General features: G+C 46.0%; 2 protein-coding genes across 10 annotated transcripts in view; one reads left to right on the plus strand and one right to left on the minus strand.

The window, feature by feature from the left end:
• The window catches only part of GAK (cyclin G associated kinase), a 62591-nt gene extending 57424 nt beyond the window's left edge, over positions 1-5167 (minus strand). For both annotated transcript variants that reach the window (XM_084759016.1, XM_084759015.1), the window contains exons 1-3: positions 4906-5167; positions 1033-1094; positions 172-231 (exon numbers count right to left, since the gene is read on the minus strand). In XM_084759016.1, the coding sequence (XP_084615142.1) occupies positions 172-231; positions 1033-1094; positions 4906-5050 (267 nt within the window). In that variant the 5' untranslated portion in view covers positions 5051-5167. The remainder of the gene's footprint in view (positions 1-171; positions 232-1032; positions 1095-4905) is intronic.
• Positions 5168-5223: 56 nt separating this feature from the next.
• On the plus strand, positions 5224-22390 carry TMEM175 (transmembrane protein 175). 8 transcript variants are annotated; one of them, XM_084759040.1, is made up of 14 exons: positions 5225-5412; positions 5523-5685; positions 8918-9013; positions 12202-12237; positions 13635-13806; positions 13980-14018; positions 15255-15349; positions 17601-17652; positions 17908-17943; positions 18459-18542; positions 18826-18990; positions 19968-20046; positions 20312-20447; positions 21640-22390. In XM_084759040.1, the coding sequence occupies exons 5-14, from the start codon at positions 13663-13665 to the stop codon at positions 22304-22306; spliced, it is 1497 nt and encodes a 498-aa protein (XP_084615166.1). In that variant the 5' UTR covers positions 5225-5412; positions 5523-5685; positions 8918-9013; positions 12202-12237; positions 13635-13662; the 3' UTR covers positions 22307-22390. The 8 variants fall into 8 exon arrangements, with proteins under 8 accessions (XP_084615168.1, XP_084615169.1, XP_084615166.1 ...); XM_084759037.1 differs by having other exon boundaries at positions 5226-5412; positions 5523-5698; positions 15252-15349; XM_084759036.1 differs by having other exon boundaries at positions 5226-5412; positions 15252-15349.
• Positions 22391-22475: the final 85 nt, after the last annotated feature.

Genomic DNA, 22475 nt, shown 5'->3' on the forward strand with positions numbered 1-22475 from the left:
TTCAACTGTTATAACGAATAACAGAGAAAAATCCTTTGCATGAGAAATGTCTATAGGAAGTCAGGTGAAGCAAAAGGCCGATTTTAACTTCTCACAGGAGCCTCCTGGTAACTGTGTCAGGCCTGATACATTTAGTGATGGCAGCAACTCTCAGTCCCAGGAAAAGGATACCAAGAAACAAACTTCCTGAATGATGGCTCTGTTTTTTTCCTCTTCATTGGATAGTAATCTCTGTCAGGGAATAGCACACAAGATTGAAGTCTGTTTACCTTCTGCTTAACAGCTAAAACACCCTGGGATATAGGCACTGTGTTTGAGTCACCGAGTCTCAGGGAGCACGGCACACTATTTACCTGTATTTGAACATCTGATCTCACAGAAGCTGAGGAACCTTGAATGATCTTTATACTCCAAAGACCCAAGAAATGGTAAAACAAAACAAACAAGGCGATAAAGCATACACCCAGCAGACATATGCATTCAATGTGGACTGCCAAAAAAAGCGCTGTTCTTAAGGTCCACTGGCTATGCCCCGCGCTTGCCAAGAGAAGAGCCCCTTGCTTGCCATCAAGGCAGAGCTGGACCTGCTGCTCGTCTTAGGATAAAAAAAAATCAGAGCTGCCTACTGGGCATCAAGGTCTAGAGATGGGAAGGGTCCCACCACACTACTTTAATCTTATTTACAGATGCTATGAATGTAAATTTGGTAAGTGGTTTCTGAACTCTTTAAATTCCTGGTCTCTTATTTTGACATTTAGAGCCAAATGGATGAAATACACAGAGGGTCACTCCCACTCTTTCCTCCAAAGCTGACCAATTTCCCAGGTAGGATAAGAAGCTCCCCAGAGAGTTCTCAGCCCAAGTTGGAGTTGTGAGCATAAAGGTAAGCCCTGAGAACATGAAGGATGGAGGGTTAACAGGCTCAAACTGACGCATGCACAGAGTAACAGAGATGCAACCTTGAAAATAGCCCAAGGTATCTTTATAATGAACTAAATCCCCATAAAGCCATGATTCACCATTAGTTATTACCTTTAATGCATACTCTCTGCCACTTCCCAGATCTTGAGCTTCATAAACAAATGCAAACCCTCCTGGGGGAAAAAAGTCAGTCAGTTAAGTCAGTCAGTGCTAGGACTTAAACTCAGAAATACTTTTACTAAATAAAATACAAACCAAACTTTAGGCTATGGATATTAACTGTGTCCTACAAAAACCTGCAGCCCAACTCTGGATCACAGCCCTTTACACCTTCTGCTCAGAGATAAGGAGGGAAAAGTGTAACTCATATCAACAAATACAAACAGGAAATCTGGAAAACAAAAAGCAAGTATCCTGGAAACAAGCAAGTAAAACTGATGACTTCTATTTGAGTTGCCATACACCAAGGAAGACTAATCTAAACAAACAAACAAACAAACAAACAAAGTCAACACCCAGAGGGAAAAAGTAGACTATGCTGCCCTGACATTCAAAGAGAAAAAATTTGAGCAATATCACTCATAAAGATGGATAAAAAAAAAATTCTTAGTAAGTCTGGGATGTTTTGTCTTTTTAAAAAAGGGCTGCTTGGTGGCTCTGAATTTACATGCTTTTCTTCAGCCTTCCCAATGCTCCCTTTAAATAAACAGCCCCATCATAAAACTGCCAGCAAATCAGGACTAGAAAGAAACTCCCTCAACCTTATGGAGTCCCTAATGGACCAAAAGCAGCAGCAGTATTAGTGGTAAAATGAGATCAGGAAGAAGGCCAAAGGAGCATATTTGCATTACTGATATTGAATTTTAAACAGGTCTTTTGCCAATGCAATTAAACAAGGAAAAGAAAAAACCAAAGGCATCCAGATCACAAAAGTAAAGATGTTTTTATTTGCAGATTAACATAACCTTTCATGTGGCAATCTGGTGAAGAAAAAAAAAATTAGTGAGAAAAAGAGAGGGGGGGAAGGAAGGGAGGAAGTCGAGAGAGAAAGGGAGGAGAACATAGAAGAAAAGGCCAGATCAGCAAGATGGCTCAGTAGATGAAGGAGCTTGCCACTAAGCCTGACAACCTGAGCTCAATCCTCAGACTACGCACAGTGGAAGGAGAGACGTGACTACTGCAAGTCAACCTCTGACTACATGCTAGCAGTGACATGCCCCCACCAAGGAAGAAAGAGAAGAGAAAAACAAACAAACTATAACTAATACCAGCTACAAAAACAAGACACAACAATCAGGGCTGGTGAGATGGCTCAGCATGAAACGCACCCTTGCTCTTACAGAGAACCCAGGTTGAGTGAGTTCCAAGCAACCACATGGTTTGGTCATAACCCTCTTTAGTTCCAATTCCTGGGGATCGGATGCCCTCTGGAAAGTTATCTGCCTTTACAGTTCTGCCTAACAATCTATTTTACACTCCAGTATCAACTTAATAAAAACTATGCAAACTTATGACAACAAAGCTTGTGTATATCATAAATTCCTCTGTGACAAAACCTGATATATACTGATAGAAGCATTTGCCTCCAATATTTATTCATTTACTTAGAGACACAGCAAGGGACTTGACTATAGCAATTTTTCTCATCCCCTCATGAAATAAGGGCCTCTTTCAGAACCTGAAAATTTCTGAAGTTGTTAAGAGCCTCCCTCATATTCTTGTTAGACAGCTTCAATCCCAGTGGTCTGTGGTGCTGTTCAGGAAACTCATTTAAATAATCTGTGAAAAATACTGCAGATTTCTTACTGTCTTAATTGGGGGGGGGGACCTTAAAATACAACACTAAGTGTAAAAGGAAGAAAACTATGGCTTACAATTGCACTGGCAATTTTTATTCCTGCCTGGGCCAGAGAGCAGAGGCAACAAGCTGCTCTACACAGACAGTGGCTGCCCACACTTCCTGCTTTTTCACCCTGGGTTCTATATGGCTTGGGTAAGTTTCCTGCTTTGCACAAATCTCCCTCTCCTGCCAATGAGGGCCAAGTCCCTCCAGAGATGGGCGCTTGGCCCCTGGCCAGGTGGATGTAACACACAGCTATCTTCTGCTAGCTCCTTCTCAGCTATCCTGGAATTCACATTGGTTATTGTGCTGCCCCACCCTTCTTCTTCCAGTATCTGAAGGTATGTCTTATTTTACATTCTATAAGGAAGGAAACCAAGTCTGTCTCTTCTCTTCCCTTCTTGGTTTGTGGACTGAAAGCAGGGCCTCACTCATGTTAAGCCAGGGTCATACCACTAAACTCTGTCCCCAACCCTTTTTACTTTTTACTTTTGAGACAGCATCTTACTAACTTGCCCAGATTGGCTTTGACGTCTGTCTGTTGTCCAGGCAGACCCTGAAGTTGGAATTTTCCTGCCTCGAACTCCCAAGAAGCTAGGATTACAGGCCTGTGCCATCAGTTGAGGGTTAAATTTCTTGAAAAACTGAAGGCAACTGCTTGGCATCTTCAGAATGAATAAACCAATCTAGCATAATCTTTGTCATTCTAACAGATGAAAGGGAACTAAACCCTTTCTGGAGGGGAAAGCATCAGAGGTCTTCTCATCGAAATCACACCCAAATCTATTTATAACCACAGTGGAGAATATGTACGACAAAGCTACTGCCAAAATATCACCTCTGCCTTTCCACAGTAAAGAATGTTAAACAAGTTCCCTGCTCCCACTAAGCAAAAATGACACACTTAACAGGATGATTCTCCAAACCTGAGAGCTGTCCAGACCTGGGTCAAGGCATTCTTCTCCCTGAACCAATTTGTCAGAACATAACAATGTTTATTTAGCAGGTCAGCTTCATAGCTAGTGAGACCTGGCACACCCCTAAATACTGATGGACAAAAAAAAAAAAAAAAAAAACCCGGCACAGTCGCTGAAGGAATTGCTCAGAAGCTAAGAGCATTTGCTGCTCTTGCAGAGGAGAGGAGCAGCACTGGGTTTCCAGAACCCACCCAGAGTTCACAACTGTCTCCAACTCCAGCTCCAGGGGATCCAGGGTCCTCTTTTGGTCTCAGCAGGCAGTACAAACGGATGATACCCAGAGACACAGACAGGCAAAACACCACTAACAGATATAAAATCTTTTCAAAAAGGGGGTGAGGAGTCACAGAAGGGAGAACAGGATTCCGTACTTGCTGATTACAGACCCTGCATGAGGGAGCCACTAACTAGGCTGCCTTCAAGACACAGGACTATGGAATTGTCTATCAAGCAAGGTTCTTAAAAGGTTACAGCTACTGGCTCTGTTTCCTGTAACTTATAAGAGGTCACATACAAAACGATTCAAGAGGTAAGGCAAACACTAAGGCTACAGGGCCCTGCAGTTTGTTCTCTACCTCACCAAGCAAGGGAGGACTGCAACAGCAATCCTGGATATGATACAAAGAATAACCCAGCTCATGACCCCAAAGTGACGGTGCTCACGTCCTGACTCCACATTTCAACCTTTTCAACTTTTCTATATGGCTCAGGCCTCTTTTACTGGACAACCACCTGCTAGCATGACCCTTGTACTAACTCTACCCACCAGGAAGTGTTCAACCCAGAAGCAGCTCCACCACAATCACCTCCAAAGGCCATAAACCACAGCCCCCCTTGTGGTCACTCTTCCCGGCCGGGCCCTAAGCCGACTTGATTCACTCCCCCAGCAGTGTTCCTCCGCTGCGATGGCCTGATCTACATCCCAGCGGTGACTGTTCCTGCTGACCCTGCCCAGAGGGACGACTCCCCACGGCCCTGATCTGACCCATCCCACAGCACTGACTCTCTCCGGCCCAGACTTTACTTATACAATGGACACGACCCTCCTTGCTGCCCCCTGCCTAAAGCGGCGACCCCCGCGCGCCCTAACTTGAACCACACCCCAGCCGCGACCCTCTCGGCTGCTCCTGCCTGCCGCGGCCTGGCGACGCCTTTACAAAGCCTCACCCTCGGCCAGGACCCGCCGCACCCGTAGACGCAGCTCGCCCAGCTCCACCGTCTGCCCGACGAAGTCACTCTGGTCACGGCCGGCAGCTCCGCCAAGAGAACCAGGGCCCGCCAGGAAGTCTAGCGCAGACTGCAGCAACGACATGGCGGCGGCCGCTCCGCGGCAGCGGGAGCCAGGCTCCAGCTCCGCACTGCCGGGTCAGCAGCAGCTGCGGGAGAACCACCCGGCCATCTTCCGCCCGCGCCGTGACGTAAACCTGAGACGCCGCCGTCCCGCCCCGACGCAGCAAGCGGAAGAGCACGTGTTTCCGCAGAGACACCCGGAAGCGCAGGCGCGGAGCCTGTCGCCCTGCGAACGTCTAGCTCCTAGGAGGCACGGAGGAAGGGCCGTCGCCATCTGACCCTAACCTTGTCCGGTGTCTTCCGCTGGCCCGGGTGTGGCTGGAGCGTCGCGGGACGTTGGGCGCGCGCTGCGGACCGTCCCAGAGCCCGCCGCTCGCGCTCAAGGTAAAGCGAGGCCTGGAGCGCACCCCTAGGGTCCCTAATGCCCGGTTTAGGAGAGGAGGGTATTTAGCCGACAAGCACAGACACGCCTTCTTATGTTTTGGCCCACACAGGTTTGGGGGAGGATGGCCTAGTTGCTAGCATTAAGACTGGAAAAAAACAAAACACGTAACTTTAAAAGGAAAAAAGGCTTCACAACGTGTGTAGAAAAGTCACCTTGTGGTGCTGGACCCCGAATCCTGTGTGATGTCAACCACCCAGAGCTATCCATTTCAGGTGAGACAAAGTTGTGGGATACCTCCGTGATTCCTGAAAACTCCTTGTGTAGAGTATGCGTTTTTGGACTAAAAAGTGGATCCTCAAGCCCAAATCAACATCTTAACGGTCCCAGAATTGTATGCTATCAAAGATGCCTTTGAAGACTGCATGCTCTTAAAAGCCAAGTAGAAAATAAATGAAAGATGCTCATTAGCTACAGTGAAGTAGGTGGTTGGTGAACAGTAGTTTTATATATTTTAAAAAAAAATGGTGAGGTAGAAACTGTGGATCACAAGTAGAGGTCTAAAGATAGAGTGGAGATGGTACCTGGGGGTAACTGAGGAGATTTGTGAAGAAGCGTGTAGGAGCTAAAAGGGCAGTGTGGTGTTAACATGTTCTTAGATGGAAGATTCTAGCAGCAATGGGAGGGAGTAAAGGCTCCCCGGCACAGGAGGGAGGAGTACTGTCCTTTGGAATAGTAAGATAGTCAAGTCACATCCAGATATAGGATATTTAGTTTTGGCATACAACAGCATGTTTCTATAAGAAAAACACTTCCAAGAGGCAGAGGAGGGAATAGGGCTCGAGGTTGCAGGCAACTTTTATGTTGTTACTGGAATGAAGTTGAAGGGATTTTTGGCGGCTTCAGATTTCATACATAGAAGGAAAGGAAATCTGAAAGCAAGAGAGGAAAGTAAAGAACCCAAGGCTTAAGTAGTCAAGAGACCTAAAACAGCCATCCAGAGGACCTCATGAACAATTCGCTAGACTGCATGCCTACTGAAGTTGAGGCTATAAACTCTTGCTGGCATGACCTTGGGCAAGTGGAAATTTCTAAATCTTGTAATTACTTTAAAAACCAGAGTCTTCTCAGACTAATTATCTCATAAATATAGATCACCTTTATGGCATTGTAGTAGATGCCAAGGCCAAGATCATCTTAACTCATACTACATCATGTGGTCTCTCCTGTTTGCACCTCATTAGGAACACGTACAAATCTAAAATTAAATCTGTGCTCTCACTCCACAAAGCATTCTCTTGTAGTAGATTTCATAGTAAAGGATGTTGCCAAAGAGGAAGAGAATTATTTTATAATGATGAAGGGATGAAGTCATCAAGAGGAAGTATCAGGGCTGGAGAGATGCTGAGTGGGTTAGAGTGCGTTCGCTTGCAGAGTGCTAGGGTCACATGATGGCTCACAACCATTCGTAACTAGTTCCACGGGTTCCAGGGCCCTCTTTAAATCTGTACATGCATGTGGCGCACATCTGTATATGCAGGCAAAAGAATCATACGCACAAAAATTAATTTAAAACAGAAAGGACATATTAACTGTAAACATGTGATTAATGCCAAAGTTATAAAATATGTTAATTGAAAAGCTAACAGAACCACAAGTACAGAGAGACAAATTGAAAGTTGAGGTTGTTGGAGATTGTTTCTCAATAAATGATAAGAACCCAGAAAATCACGAAGGATATAGAGGACTTGAATAGCCCTGTCAACTATCTTGAATTAATGAATATTTATAGGATGGTCCCCATAATATTAGCAGAATATACATATTTTTCAAGTTTGTAAAGAACATTTACTAACTTAAAACACCTGGACAATGAAACAAGTATGTTATCTGATCACAATGAATTTAGCTAGAAATTAGCAATGTGAAAAATGTTCTGAATGGAAACTGGATAGCTTCCTTTTACATGTCAAAGAAGAAATCAAAAGTAGTATTTTTGAAGTCGAAAATGAAAATACAAAATTTAAAAATTATGGGATGCTATTAAGTCATTAGTAGGAAATAAATCACATATTAGTGAGCATAGTGTTCATCTTAAAAATTTGGAACAATCAGAGAAAATGAAGCCCAAAGAAATTTTTAAAAGGAATAGGGGCTGGAGAGATGGCTCAGAGGTTAAGAGCACTGTCTGTTCTTTCCAGAGGTCCTGAGTTCAATTCCCAGCAACCACATGGTGGCTCACAACCATCTCTAATGTGATATGATGCCCTCCTCTGGCCTGCAGATGTACATCCAGGCAGAGTACTGTATACTGAATAAATAAATAAATCTTAAAAAAAAAAAAAAGGAATAGAAATAGCAAAGTGCAATGAACAAACAACAGATAATGAATTGAGAGCTGAATTTTTGAGGTCAACAAAACTTAGAAGTCACTGGCCAAATTGCATAAGAAAAACAAAACTTACTGAGATCACAAATGAGAAAAATGTCTACTGAAAGGAGAACCAGAGGCTGTTACAAACATTTTCCCAAAGAGTTCAACTCAGTCTAAATAATGAATTCATTGAAAATACAAACCAAGCTTACTCAAGAAGAAGCAGGTAACTTGAACAGTTCTGTATCTATTAAAACATTCACTTTCTAGATTAAGAGCTCTCTCAAAGATCTCAGACCTACCTGGCTCTCCTGGGAATTTACCAAACAATTTTTTTTAAATCTACAGAAAATTGAAGTATTTCTAGTCGCTTTGTAACTGTTTTCTTCTTCTTCTTCTTCTTTTTTAAGGGGGGAAAAAAGGTAAGTTTTTGCCCATGCCCTGGCAGGCTGTTGGAGAACCTTCTACCAACACCAAGGAGTGCCCTGGCCGGAGAGTTTCAGTTGTCCTTTCATCGTGTCTTAACCCAGCACCATGGAAGAAGAGATGGACTCCTAACCCTTAGTTGTGGAGGGTTATGGTCTTTGAGCTGATGCCAAAGGCTTTCCTGCTCTAGCCAGAGGTCCTGACATCTCCATGTTCGGTGCCAGCTACCGCCCCGGTCTGCTTTTCCTCTCAGGGTACCCAGGCACCATTGTGCATCAGGCTAGACTGGAGGGAGTGAAGCTCAGCACTGCAGGGTCAGGCAGGGTCTCAGTTGGCCTGAGTGTGGGAGAAATAGCCTTCTCTGGAGACAGTTTTCAGTCAAACAGCTCTCTTTATTGGGGGGAACAAGAGCTCTATAAACCTTGGGAAGTGGTGGATAAAGGCTGCATGAAGAGGAATCCCAGGTACTTGCTGGACATGTCCTTATAAGGACAGAGGAAGTATAACCTGGAGTCTGGCCACCAGGCTAAATAGCCACCTCAGCGGAGGGTGTCATAGGCTGCTAGGGGCCCTAGAGCTGCTCCCAGACCAAATCTGTCTAGTTGTTTTTTTATTATTGATTTATAAGAGTTCTTTATACTCTCTAATTGCTACACCCTTGTCAGATAAGACTTGCAAATAGTTTTTCATGTGTTATTCATTGTCAGGTGTGACCTGGCTTCCACGTCAGGCTGGTCCAGGAGCTGCTTGCTTCCAGATGAGAACAGCCAGACCTTGAGATCAAAGGATCAGCTTAGAGCAAGGTGAGGCCCGTACACTAGGCGAGGTTCCTGGTCTCACCAGGGGAGGTGGGAGTGAGTTTTCCACTGGGTGTTACAGTTCGATCTTCCAGAATGAGCTTTCTGGTAGCAGATGGCATTAGAGACTCAGGGATTCCATAAGCCCATGATGACACCAAAAGTGTTACAGCCCTTGGTTAAGGTGCCATGCTAAACATGGCAGAATGCGGGTGGATGCCCAGAACCCACCAGAAGGCAGGTCCCAGTGAGACACAGGCCTGGCAGGGGCTTCTCATCAGCACCAGTCTCAGCAATGGAGTGGGCTTGAGCAGCGGCTAAGGCTGCTCTGCATCACTGCCATACCAGTGGTGTCCAGCCCCAGGTGTCCAGCTGTGGTTCCCCAGGGTTAGGGAGTCATCCTTCCCCAGAATAAATGGAGTCTCACATGGTCGTGGTGGAGGAATGGTATGAGCGTGAATCGGAGACATTTATAGACCTTGGACAGTGGGAGGGGCTTTGGGGTGAATGTGTTTGATTCCCCAGGGCTAGATCCACATGTAACAAAGCCAGGTACTTGCTATATAAGAGGGAAGCAGTACCCAATTTATCCTGTGAGTGTAGGAAGGTCTCCAAGAAAAGTCAAAAGTCAGTGGTTGAAAGCCAAGACACCAAGATATCTCATTAACACAGGAGTGCGTATCTCTTAGATTCCCCAGGTGCTTGCTGAACAAGTTTCAGGAAAGGGCTGGGCTTGTAGTCTCCCTGCTGGCGATATGATACCCTTAGAGTTTCTAGAGTTCAGATGGAAAGGGAACCCCACTGAGAAGGGAGTGCTCAGGGGCACCATGACCTTTCCAGAAGAGCCCCACACTCATATCTTATAGATTATTTTTATTTTCCTAATCTTTTGGATCACAAAAAGTATTGATGTTGATGAAGCTCAACTTTAGTATTGTTTTTAATACTTCATAGCCTGTGCTGTTCTGAAACTTACTATATAGACCAAATTGACCGTAAACTCAAAGAGATCTATCTGTTCCTTGTCTCCCAAGTACTGAGACTAAAGGTGTATGCCCCCACGCCCAACTTGTTGCTCATGCTTTTTAGTGCCACCTTTAGATTTTTTATTTTTATTTTTATTTATTTGGTTTTTCAAGAGAGTTTCTCTGTGTAGCCTTGGCTGTCCTAGACTCACTTTGTAAACCAGGCTGGCCTCGAACTCACAGCGATCCACCTGCCTCTGCCTCCTGAGTGCTGGGATTAAAGGCGTGTGCCACTATGCCTGACTCCTTTAGAAATCTTTGGGTCTAGCAATTTCCCCAAAACTCTCTTCTAAAAGTTTTATAGTTTTAGCTGTTAAAATGTTTCCTTCATTTGAATTTATTTTGTTATGATTCTTGGCATGTGGACATTTAGTTGTCCCTATACTATTTGTTGAAAAGACCATTCTTTTCCCTGTTAAATACTTGTCAAGAATCAAAAGTCAATTAACAATAGATGTTTTAATTTCCTTTTTGTTTTGTTTTTCGAGACAGGGTTTCTCTTACAGTCCTGGTTGTCCTAGACTCACTTTGTAAACCCAGCTGGGCTTGAACTCACAAGAGATCTGCCTGCCTCTGCTTCCCAAGTGCTCGGATTAAAGAGGTGTGCCACCACGCCCAGCTTTTAATTTATTTCTGAACTCTATTATCCCTGTGCCAGCACTAGAAAAACATGAATCTTCTTCTGCCTGCCAGTGGATGAGCTAGAGAGGTACCTTTAATACAGCGGAAGTATGACAGCAGTAAAGGAAGTGTGTTGTGACATTCTCAGGGACATGGGAAAGGAAGCCGTGTTAAAATGGTCTCTTAGTATGTGGCTTCATGCACAACACGTTCTAGGAGTGCAGCCTTGATAGCAGAAACATGAGCACCCACCAAGTGCTAAGGTCTAGGTATGGGAAGCTTAGAAGGGCTAGCCATGGGTAAATTACCTTTCAGTTTTTATTTTATGAGGTATGGGAAGCTTAGAAGGGCTAGCCAAGGGTAAATTACCTTTCAGTTTTTCTTTTATGAGGTATGGAAAGCTTAGAAGGGCTAGCCAAGGGTAAATTACCTTTCAGTTTTTCTTTTATGAGGTATGGAAAGCTTAGAAGGGCTAGCCAAGGGTAAATTACCTTTCAGTTTTTATGAGTATGGATGCTCTGCCTGAACGTATGTACGTCTGTGCACCATATGCCTGTGGTGCCCACAGAGAACAAAAGAGAGCATCCAAACGCCTGGTACCAGAGTCACAGATGCTTGGGAACTGCCATGTTGGTGCCGGGATTTGAACCCTGGTCTTCTGAAAGAATAGCTAGTGGCTTTCAGTCACTGAGCCATCTCTCCAGTCCTCCTTCAGTCTTTATGGTTATAGTAACACAACCATTCCTCAGCAGCCCAAGAAAACTGCACAGCATGGTTTTGACTACTTACTCTAAAGCAGTGTTTCTCAACTTGTGGGCCAATTGGTCCTTTCACAGGGTCACCTAAGACCACCAGAAAACACAGTTATTTACTTTACAATTCATAACAGTAGCAAAATTATAGTATGAAGTAGCAATGAAAATAATTTTATAGCTGGAGTCACCAACAACATGAGGAACTGTATTAAAAGGCTGTAGTATTAGGAAGGTTGAGAACCACTGATCTAAAGACCGAGCCTTAAGTGAAGTAAACTAGAGATACAACAAAAGCCGTGTTGCTCCCCATGCCTGCCTTTGCCATCCAGGCACCACATGTTCATCCTGGCGCTAATAAACCTGGGTTTGTTTTTTTGTTTGCCATATATTTCATTATCATGAACTAGGAAGATGATGTAATACTTACCTTTTTGCAACTGCTTTTTTTTTTCTTCTCCACATTGTATTTTATTTTACCTCTCTGGATTCCAGTGTGTCTTCACAACATTAATAGCTTGATAATTGGTCATACTTTTTACTTTTTTGTTGTAACAAACCTTGCTTCAGTGCATAGTCCAGTCATGTCCCCTCAGACTTAGCAGCCCTGTGAGGGTGTTAATTGTACCTCTAGAGTTGCTGCTAATTGCCAGCTCAAAAATGGCCCTGTTGCTCCCCGAGTGTCCTTCTCACATCTGCTCTGGCCTGAGGATTTTTACCATCCTAATTGGTACTTTGTTGCTTTCAGTAGTGTTTCCTTGATTACTAGTAAAGTTGATTTTTCTTTCTTTTGCAGCACTGGAGATAGAACCCCAGGCATCATATGTGTAAGGTAGGCTATCTCCCACTGAATTTAGCCTGAGTGCCCTATGTATATTTTCATATGTATAAGGTAGGCTATCTCCCACTGAATTTAGCCTGAGTGCCCTATGTATATTTTCATATGTATAAGGTAGGCTATCTCCCACTGAATTCAGCCTGAATGCCCTATGTATATTTGTTTGCAACTAATTTTTTCCCATCTGAAAATTGCTAGTTGGCTTCATTTGTCCCTTTTTTTTTTTTAATGTATCATCTTGCTGAAGGCTTATGTGTGATTGCTAGGGCAGCTTGCCATCTCCCACTTGCCTCTGATTATGTCATTCCAGATGTTAGGCCAGCAGCACCCTCTTCAGAGTAAACCCAGTCATGCTTTGTTAACCTTGTTTCGTTACTAAAGGGCTTGTGCTTGTGACCACACATTTTAAACCTTCATCTTTCAAGTACCCTGCTTCTCCTTTCCCATAATCCCAGGGATTACCACTGCCTTCTACCCCTGACTATCTGCCTTACAGCCTCATTTCCCCTAACTGTTCTGGTGACTTCATGGCCTCGTCTTCACAGCCTCAGTCACCTCTGCTGCCTGAGGCTGTCCTTCCTCTGTCTCAGCAAACACTCCAAAGCAGGGTGCATTCATATTCTTAGGCCTGGCTTAATTGCCCTCCTGGACCCAGGATTAACTTCCTCCTGTAGTCTCAGGGCCTGCTTCCTGGGAACACTTGCGTATTCTGCTCTGGCAGTTATACTCCACCTCACCTGGTCACAGCTTCAGCCTTCTGACCATCCTTGCCACACTCCTATACCCTTTCCTCTGGTTGCAGGTGGGAACTTGGAAAGCACTTTCTATTGGTCTCCCCTTCCATATCCTGTGGTTGCTGAGTAGTTCTCAGTGTTTCTACATTGATTCCATCGCAGAATGCAGAGGGTGTCCATGGCTGTACGTCATTCCTTTGCTCCTGGGGCACAGATATCTCTCTCCTCAGAGAGTGTTCCAGCTGCTATCTCACTTGTCCACCCAGAAGTGTTTTTGGAAAAGCTTAAAAGCAGCCCAGACCCTGTGCCCTCAGGGACATTCTAATTAGCCAGGAGACGTGCTAAATGAAGGCGGACAGGGAAGCTTTAGGGATCCTGGGGTCAGGTTTCAGGCCTTTCTTGGTACCTTGGTATGCTAAGCATCTGGCCTGTGTCATCAGTGCTTTCCCACCAAGACAGAGAATGGCAGAGCTCACCTATGAGTCTGATGCTGATACTTTTATCCTGTGGCTAGAAATCTGGAGAGGCTCTCTTGTGAAGTGTCTTTCTCTTTGTCGCCATACCTAGCCTTTGTCTCTGCATTGAAATGGCTGAAGTTCACAGGGTTGCCCACCTGGGACACCCTTCTGATATACTCAGAGCTACACTTCTTCCCAGGCTGCTGTGACAACTCGGTGGCCCCACCATGTCCAGGCCCCAGACCCAGGAGCAGGCGGTGGATTCTGAGGAAGACTCATCTCTGCACAGGAGAGACGAGGAAGGGACTCAGAGCTCCCACCGCATGCTAGGCTTCAGTGATGCACTGCTGTCCATCATCGCCACTGTCATGGTCAGTGTGGGGCCCATCTCCAACCCACCCCGTGTTTCTGCAGCAGCCTCAGATACCCAAGCCATTTACGAAGGTGGAGGCTGCCCAGCAATGGTCAGAGTCCACATACTTTCTGCCTCTGAGGATTCAGCTCAAGTTGTATCTCTTGGTTATTTTTGTCTTTGTTTCTTTAGATCCTGCCTGTGACCCACACAGAGATCTCACCAGAACAGGTAACAGGAGCAATCTGCTTTGTGTAATGGGCCAGTAAGAAAACCCAGCCTGGACTTGGGGGACCAACCCCTGGATCTGCAGGCAGTAGAGCTCAAGGCAGGGTATTGAGAGGGCAGGACATCTGTGCTTCTTTCTGGCTGGATGTGGACACAGAGCGGGTGGAGGTGAGGTTCAAGTACAAGCTCTGGCAAAGGAGGCTTTATTGCTAGATAGATAGACAGGTGCTGCTGCCCTCCACTGAGAGAAAGAAGAAGCGTGTCTGTACATCCCAGGCTTCTACCAAGTCATCCTGTATCGGTAGCAAAGAACTTTAAAAAGAAGAGTTTCCGAAGCCTGGCATGGTGGCATACACCTTTAATCCCAGTACTCGGGAGGCAGAGGCAGGGAGATTGCTGTGAGTTCGAGTCCAGGGCAGCCAAGGCTACACAGTGAAACCTTGTCTTGAAAAACCAAAAAAAAAATAAAATTAAAAAATAAAAGAATTTCCATTTATATCCAACTTTATGGGATTTTTTTTCTGAGTCAACAACATGTAGCTTTTTAATGAAATAACTTTGAGACGTGGACATAACTGAAGTACCTGTCTTGCTTTCATTCTGTGACTGGCATGCCACCATACGAGCCTCATAAGTGCTGTGCATCCTGAAGGAGGCAGGCTGCAGCTCTACCCAGCTGGCCCCACAACAGTGAGGTCTGGCTCTAGCTATACCTGTGAGCTGAGGTAGATCTTTGAGGAGGCCCCAGAACTACTGAGGTTTTTCTCTTGAACTATGGTTACAACACTGTTGTCAGTGTTACGATGAAAATTAAACTTTTAGAGATGTGAGCATCAGACCACATCTGTGCTGTACTCAGAGCTGTTCTGGTAGGAAAGTACCTGCTAGTGGATGGTCTGGGAGAACGTTCCAGGCTACTCAAGGCTACATAGTGAGAACCTGTCTCAAACAAACAAAACAACAACAACAAAAAATAAATAAAATTGCTACTTGAGGTGATGGTGTCAGCCTGTGACACTCGGCAATCTATTGCTTTAGGACACCTTTGAGGGCGGAGTTGGGGTAAGTATGGTAGAAGTGAGGATAGACTCGGAGCAGACACAGACTGTGTGTACTTTGAGGCTGGGACTTCCCTAAATGCCTTTACTGTGCAATAGGGAAAGTCTTGCCATTGAAATGGCCACTGTTGGGTCACATGTGTTACTTTGTTCTAATAGCAGTGTTCTTTTCATACAGCAGTTTGACAAAAGTATACAGAAACTTCTAGCAACTAGGATTGCTGTCTACCTCATGACATTTCTAATCGTAACTGTGGCCTGGGCAGCACATACCAGGTAGGGAGTCAGACTTTTAACACAAAGTCCTCGTTGTTATGATTCCATCAGGGTAGGCAAAGGCTATAGATCGCTAAGTATTGCAGAGCTGTGTCGTTCTCGGTATCTGTGGGCCCCTTGGTTCACATGTTGTGTCCTAGGGCAGCTAGCTCTTCCCACCCTGGCCTCTGGTTCTCACTCTGACAGGACAGTACAGCATGGTCAGGCTTGCTCCAGAGAAGACCTGGCTCTGTAGCCCCGCCCTCCCCCTTTTCCTGTCCATTAGGGGAGGCAGACGTGTCTGCCTGCCAGGGTCACTGGAAGGCCGGAGTAGCACATGGCAGAGAAGAGAGAATATAAGCCTAATGGCTATGTCTCAAGCCAACCATAAGCCCTTCTCTGTATGGAAGCTGAGCCTACAGATTACATTCTGTTGTCTGAGTTTTGTCCTAGGGAGAAATAAGGCTCTTTAGGATCCCAGGGCACAGGGCTCCATAGCTGCATGAGCCCCTCACCACTGAATGTCAGGCAGGCAGGGGGACAGGAGGCTTCCGTGGAGAGAGATGGGCAGGTGGCGTTTCTTTCTGGGGGAGGGGGGACTCTGTGTAGTAGGCCAGCCTGGGCTTGAAATCAGAGATCCTCCTGCCTCTGCCTCCTGAGTGCTGGATTTATTAAAGGCATGCAATTAGCTCACTGCTATTTACAAGTGCAGCAAAATGTTTCATGTTACACACTTGTTCTCAACAAAATGATGGTGATAGATGTTTCAAGAACTGGGCAGGCTTGTCTTTTTGGTCTCCCTTGTTTATAGAATGTTCAGGAGTCTCACAGGCTGCTGCGTGCTGGGTGGCCTGCAACTTTAGCCAACCTTTCCTATACAGTTTCATGGTTCATTCACCAGGGACCACACCCACTGTGGAACATCAGCAGTAGGGTTCTGAGGCCCAGGGAGTCTGAGGAACTTCATAGATCTGTCCTGCATCCTGCCCTGGGTGCTCACTCAGACATATGAGCTTAGTACCAGCAAGTAGCCACAGAGCTGCTGTCCCTGGGGCTGCAGCCCCTTCTATCCCTTCTATTTCGCTTGTTAATAAAGACTTCAGCCCAAATGAACCTGTGTCTCTGTCATGAGCAAAAGGTAGCTTCCTAAAGTGAGGATGGCAGTTCAGCTGAGTCCAGTCCAAAAGAAGGCGCTGTGTTGGAATGGTACCTGAGCCACGGTCAGCTGCTTTGGGGACAAGGCTGTTGTAGGGCCCAGGCATGATCGGAGGCTTCAGGGCGGCCTGTGCTTGTGTTTTCATGAAGGATGGTGCTCGATTATGTTTTCTATTTACGTTGTATCTCTATATGAAACTGCCTCTGTTAAGTAACAACTTCCAACAGGTACAGTGTGTGACATCTTTGGGAAAAAATGAGAAAAAAGTATTTTCTTTCTTCAAAATGGATTTTAGACACAATGTCTAAAAACAAATGTATTGCATGATGGCTCTCTAGAAGCACATCCCCAGATGGTGATTTCCAGAAAGTGTGACTGGACAAATCTCAGGAGACAGGAGGCCCTAGCCACCTGCTAGTCCTGCCCTTAGCTAGACCTCTCTGGACAGTTAAAAAGTCCTCTACCCTTGTGCAGGCTTTCTATGAAATGCCACCGTGAGAGCCACAGCTGTACAGGCGGTTTCTGCAAAATAATGGGAAGAATCGGCCTGAAGAAATAGCTCAGAGGTTAAGAGCAGTGGCTGTTCTTCCAGAGGTCCTGAGTTCAGCTGTCTATAATAAGATCTGGTGCCCTCTTCTGACGGGCAGACACATGTGTAGACAGAAAATTGTATATATAAGAAATAAATTAATAAATAAATCTTTTTTAAAAATGGGCAGAATGTGTGAAAGAGGTATGTGCTTCCCCACATAAGCTATGTTTTCTTTGAATTTTCTGACTTCCATACACTAGGTAGTATTTATATGTTTTACAAATTACGTTTTATTTTGTACATATGTGAGTGTATGCATGTGTGTATGTGCACCAAAATCAGAGAATAACTTGTAGAATTTGGTTTTCTCCTCCTCTAATGTGGGTCCAGGGATCAAACTCAAATCCCCAGGCTTGATAGCATCTTTACCTACCATCAGTCCCACTAGGTAGTATCTTAAATTTGATCAAAAGTGACATTTTGTATGATTTTAACTAGAAAATGCTGTGGGAGGTGCATTTTAATTTTAATCCTATGGAGCCATAATTGAATGATAGCCCCTCTTCTCTTTTTCCTAACTTTAGATTGTTCCAGGTTGTTGGGAAAATAGACGATACACTTGCCTTGCTCAACCTGGTGAGTTATTGCTGCTTTGAAAATTGAGCTTAGTTAGGATTTAGCCCTCCTGACAGGTAGAAGGTATGGGTTCTGACGGCCTGGGTTCTGCCCATCCTTGGAAGCTCTTCAGATGGCCCATAGGTCTGTCTGTCCAGAGCAGGGCACAGACTTCTTGGGTCTAACCCCACAACCCCGCTGCTGCCTCCCTGCTGCTCCCTTCTTCCTCGCAGGCTCTGTGGTGACTGTAACCTCCCTCCTTTCCCTTCGTCATAGGCCTGTATGATGACCATCACTCTTCTGCCCTACACAGTGAGTGAAGATCATCTCCCTGAACGCCTCACTGAGCCCGTCTGTGTGTGACAGTCCTCAGAAATGCAGCCCAAGTTTCAAGACCTGGACTGTAAACTACAGAGGAGAGAGTTCAAGGGAACTAGTGGTTTGGGATGAATGGAGGAGGGGGCTTGGGGCTGCTGGAGGCAGAGGCCACAAGAGTAGCCCTGATGCCCTTTGCTCTATAGCCCACACTAGCAGATCACCAAGCACTTAAAATCCTACGATAGGCCATTGACCCAAGAATACGGGTCAATGAATTCATATCTGGGGGATTTTACATGACAGTAATGACACTGGCTTTAAAGGCCTGAAGCAGTGGGTGGAATTGCTCTGTTGGAGGGCCCAGTATACCCATCTCCAGACCAACCCGTTGTCCCCACACTAGGACAGTTTTCTGCTCAGCACCAGTACAGAGACAGGGAAGATTATTATACACCATCTCAGAGCCGCTCTGATAGCCTTTTGGGGGTTTGTGGGGGTTCTTTTGACAGTTTTCTCTAATGGTGATGTTCCCTGATGTGCCCCTGGGCATCTTCCTGTTCTGCACGTGTGTGATTGCCATTGGATCTGTGCAGGTAGGGGCACAGGGTATGGACTATGTTTGCCGTGGGGTGTGCAGACCAAGTGTCAGTACCCTGATCTACAGCTCAGGTAGCCCAGGTCTTAGCCAGGGCCTCACAGTCATCGAGTACAATGAGAGTTTCTATTGCTGTCTCCATCCCAGACTCTCAGAACATCCCAGAGGAGGAGGAGGTTATCTAGGAGGGGCGCCCTTGTCCCTGACCCCTAAAAACTGGCTGTGGTGCCCACTCTGCCTGTGGATGTACCCTAAAGCCTGTCTTGTTTGTTTTGCCACAGGCCATGATTGTGGGGTATGCCTTCCACTTCCCACATCTGTTGAACCCACAGATCCAGCATTCTGCACACAGGGCTCTGTCCCGGCAACACATCCTGCACGTAGTCCTCCGTGGCCCAGCGCTGTGTTTTGTTGCAGCTGTCTTTTCCCTCTTTTTCTTCCCCGTGGTGAGTGCTGGGAATCTCAGAGGAAGTCTCAGCCCAATTGAAAAAAGCAAGTGCAGCTAACAGGGGAAAGAACAGGGAATGCTGAAACAGTGTTTTCAGAGTGGGCTGTGGACGCTGGCTCAAGCTGGGTCAACTTAAGTTGTAAATACTATAAAAGTGCATTGAATTTTAAACCAAAGTATCCTAAGAACTGTGGAGAATGACAAATGCTAGTTATCTTAAATGTCAGGTAACAGGCTGGTGAGAGGGTCAGTTGTTAAAGGTACTTGCCACCAAACCAGGTGATCTTAGGGACATACATGATAAAAGGAGAGAACTGGCTCCTGAAAACGGCCCTCTGACCTTCACATGCACAGTGTAGTATATGAGCCCCTTCACACATGCATACAAACAAAAAGTAAAATAACGTAACTAAATGATAACGCTTGGCAAGCATTTCAGGAGCATTCCAGGTTTTAAAGAGATGGAGATGAAGGCCTGTGACTGCTGTAAATGCCATCCTAAAAGCCCTGGCAGGTTATCTGCTTCTTGTGAGGAGATAAGGTACCAGCTGAGTGGGTGGCACCCAGGGAACCCAGAGACTTTATAAATTGGAACAGAGCAGAACACTGTATGGGAAGCATTTAACCAAGTAGGCGTGGACTTGGGGGCGCCACAGGTGAAGTGTCTTTTCAAATTCATTCCCATTAATTTCTTAGTTAGAATGCTTAGCTTTTGTTGTTGAGCTCTCGCTGTTCATTATGTATTCTGGATATTAAACTCTTAGAAAGTGCATGACTGGTGTGCACTTCTCCTTGTGATGGCCCTTCCTTTGGGATTGTGTGCCTTTACACACAGCTCACTCCCATAAAGGACAGCTCTCTGGTTTTTCCTTTGTTTTGCCTGCTGCCCCTCCATCGGGGCAGAAGAGTGGGACCAGACTTCAGGTGTGAGCAGCCCTCCACAGAAACACTCTGACATGTTATTTCTTCCTGCAGTCATATGTGCTGATGGTGACCGTCATCTTCCTCCCTCACATCAGCAAGGTTACCGCCTGGTGCAAAGGCAAGTTTTGGGGTAGGTGACCGTGCACAGCGCTACCGTAAGCATATTGGAAGGTTCCACCAGCTTTCACTGAGTGGGAACAAGGCAGCAGTGTGTGATGGCTCAGGGCTGCCCTCCTGGGTTTGCTGGGCCCTGGCTGCTTCCTCCCCCTTACGCATCTCTGCGTCATTTCCCCTCTTGGCCTGAGTATTCCTAGCCCCTTGGAAAAGAGGGTAGTGATAGCCACACTGGCCTGATAGTCCCCCAGCTAGGTTAGTTTCTTCTGGCATGTCCACAGGCCACAGGGAGTCTCCAGTTCACAGTGTGGAGCCCTTCAGTATCGACCTGCATGCGCCTCTCAGCAAAGAGCGGGTGGAAGCGTTCAGCGACGGTGTCTATGCCATCGTGGCCACACTCCTCATCCTGGACATCTGGTGAGGGCCCCACTCTGCTGCTTTGCCTCATCTTCCAGGTGGTAATATGTCTCCTTAGGAACTCAAGAGAGGTCTTACTGAGTACCAGCCTCCCCTTGGGTGGCCACATATTTATTTATTCAGGCCTCTCTTCCCTAAAGGTCTCCCATCCCCGTTCCTCTCAGCCTGGTTGCGTAAGTGTCAGGGAGAGTACCTTCCCCAAGGCTGCCTTGTGCTATCTATCCCAGAATAGTCAGGCAGCTCCCTTAGGCCTTATCCCTGCCATACCTATTAGGACTGGCTCTTCTACATGGCCTGGCTCTAATACAGTACTGTTGGAGCTCTAGTATGCGTGCTCACTTTTATTTCCAAGTGTCTCCTTTTTTATTCTTAAAGCCCCTTGCCCTCCTCTAGCCTATGGTTCCTCAGTCATATTCCGTTGAATTCTTATTTTATTAAACACACCATAACTGTTTTTAGATTCTGCATCTAACACTATGATTCTCCCGATAGTTTTGAATAGGTTTTCTACTATAATTTGTGACTTCTTATAAGCAAGAAATAAATATTCATTAGTATCAGATTTCTTGGGGTCTTTAGATTAAAAAGAACATTCCAGAACAACCTGCTTTTGCTTCCACTCTGCAGCCAAGGCTGAAGGACTCAGCCAAGAGTCTATGGTTAGGACAGGAATTGTAGCCAAGAGAAGGCTGCTGCCTTCTGCTGGAGTCTCACCTCTTAGCACAGCCCTCGGGCTCCTTCCTGCCCTCGCCCTATGTCCCTCCTTCTGTCTGACTTGGAGGAAGTAGTGGCTACTTGGGTATCCAGTTGTCCATATCCAGGTAATGGGTTTCCATCCCTTGACTCCGCTCCAGCACAGCCTGCAAGACTCAGGCTAGCTGTGGGGAATCTGTCTCCTATAGGTGCCCTGCCCTCAGAAAGCTGGCCCTGGCCAGCCAACCAGAGCTGCCTGTCAACTCCTAGTTGTCAGATAGGGCCACCATTTGGCAGAGAATATACAGCACTGTATATTCCATTTAATGAAGAAAAGTAGTAACTGTTTAGTTTGTAAGTAGCACGTATAGAACACTTTTGTGTGCTAAAGATCATATACATCATTAATCTCAAATTCACTTTATAATGCTTGGCCTACCCCACTGGTTCTGTCATCTCTGGGAGGCTGTTACAAATGCCATCTGTTCATACTTCCCAGTGAGGACAACGTTCCAGATCCCAAGGATGTGCAAGAGAAATTCAGTGGTAGCCTTGTGGCTGCCCTGGGCGCATACGGACCACAATTCCTGGCGTACTTTGGCTCCTTCGCCACAGTGGGTCTGCTCTGGTTTGCCCACCATTCACTCTTCCTGCATGTCCGGAAGGCTACACAGACCATGGGGTTACTGAACATACTGTCCCTGGCCTTTGTGGGTGGCCTCCCTCTGGCCTACCAGCAGACCTCGGCTTTTGCCCGGCAGCCCCATGATGAACTGGAGCGTGTGCGTGTCAGCTGTGCCATCATCTTCTTTGCCAGCATCTTCCAGTTTGCTATCTGGACTGCAGCCCTGCTGCATCAGACAGAAACACTCCAGCCAGCTGTGCGATTTGGTGGGCAGGAGCACGCGTTCATGTTTGCCAAGCTTGCACTGTACCCCTGTGCCAGCCTGTTGGCCTTTGCGGCCACCTGCCTACTGAGCCGGTTCAGCACAGCCATCTTCCACCTCATGCAGATTGCAGTGCCCTTTGGCTTCCTGCTTCTGCGTCTCCTTGTGCGTCTTGTCCTGGCAGGCCTTCAACTCCTATGGGACTTCTGGCCAGAGCGTCCCCAACCAGGCCAGGATGAACCTGAGGCACAGTCCCAGCTCTTGCCTTCCTCTTGCTAATGCCAAGAAAACCACACCTGCCCATCCTAGGCATACTGTAAAGGGTCCTATGGAGATGTCTCAATAGAAGTTTTTGTGACACTGGGGCTGTGGATTTATTAGCCTGGATATTGTTTAAATTGTGAAATATCAAGATCTATTTCAAGAGTATGAATATTGTTTACATTTT

The sequence above is a fragment of the Acomys minous genome (assembly GCF_964271855.1).
Source record: "Acomys minous genome assembly, chromosome: 15".
Lineage (NCBI taxonomy): Eukaryota > Metazoa > Chordata > Mammalia > Rodentia > Muridae > Acomys > Acomys minous.

What these genes read in the sequence shown, in the direction of transcription:
- TMEM175 (XM_084759037.1), top strand. Translation starts at nt 13,663, where the DNA reads ATGTCCAGGCCCCAGACCCAGGAGCAGGCGGTGGATTCTGAGGAAGAC. An exon ending in CCCTCTTTTTCTTCCCCGTG is followed by an intron (nt 18,991 to 19,967) that starts GTGAGTGCTGGG and finishes TTCTTCCTGCAG; the next exon opens with TCATATGTGCTGATGGTGAC. An exon ending in GTGCAAAGGCAAGTTTTGGG is followed by an intron (nt 20,047 to 20,311) that starts GTAGGTGACCGT and finishes GCATGTCCACAG; the next exon opens with GCCACAGGGAGTCTCCAGTT.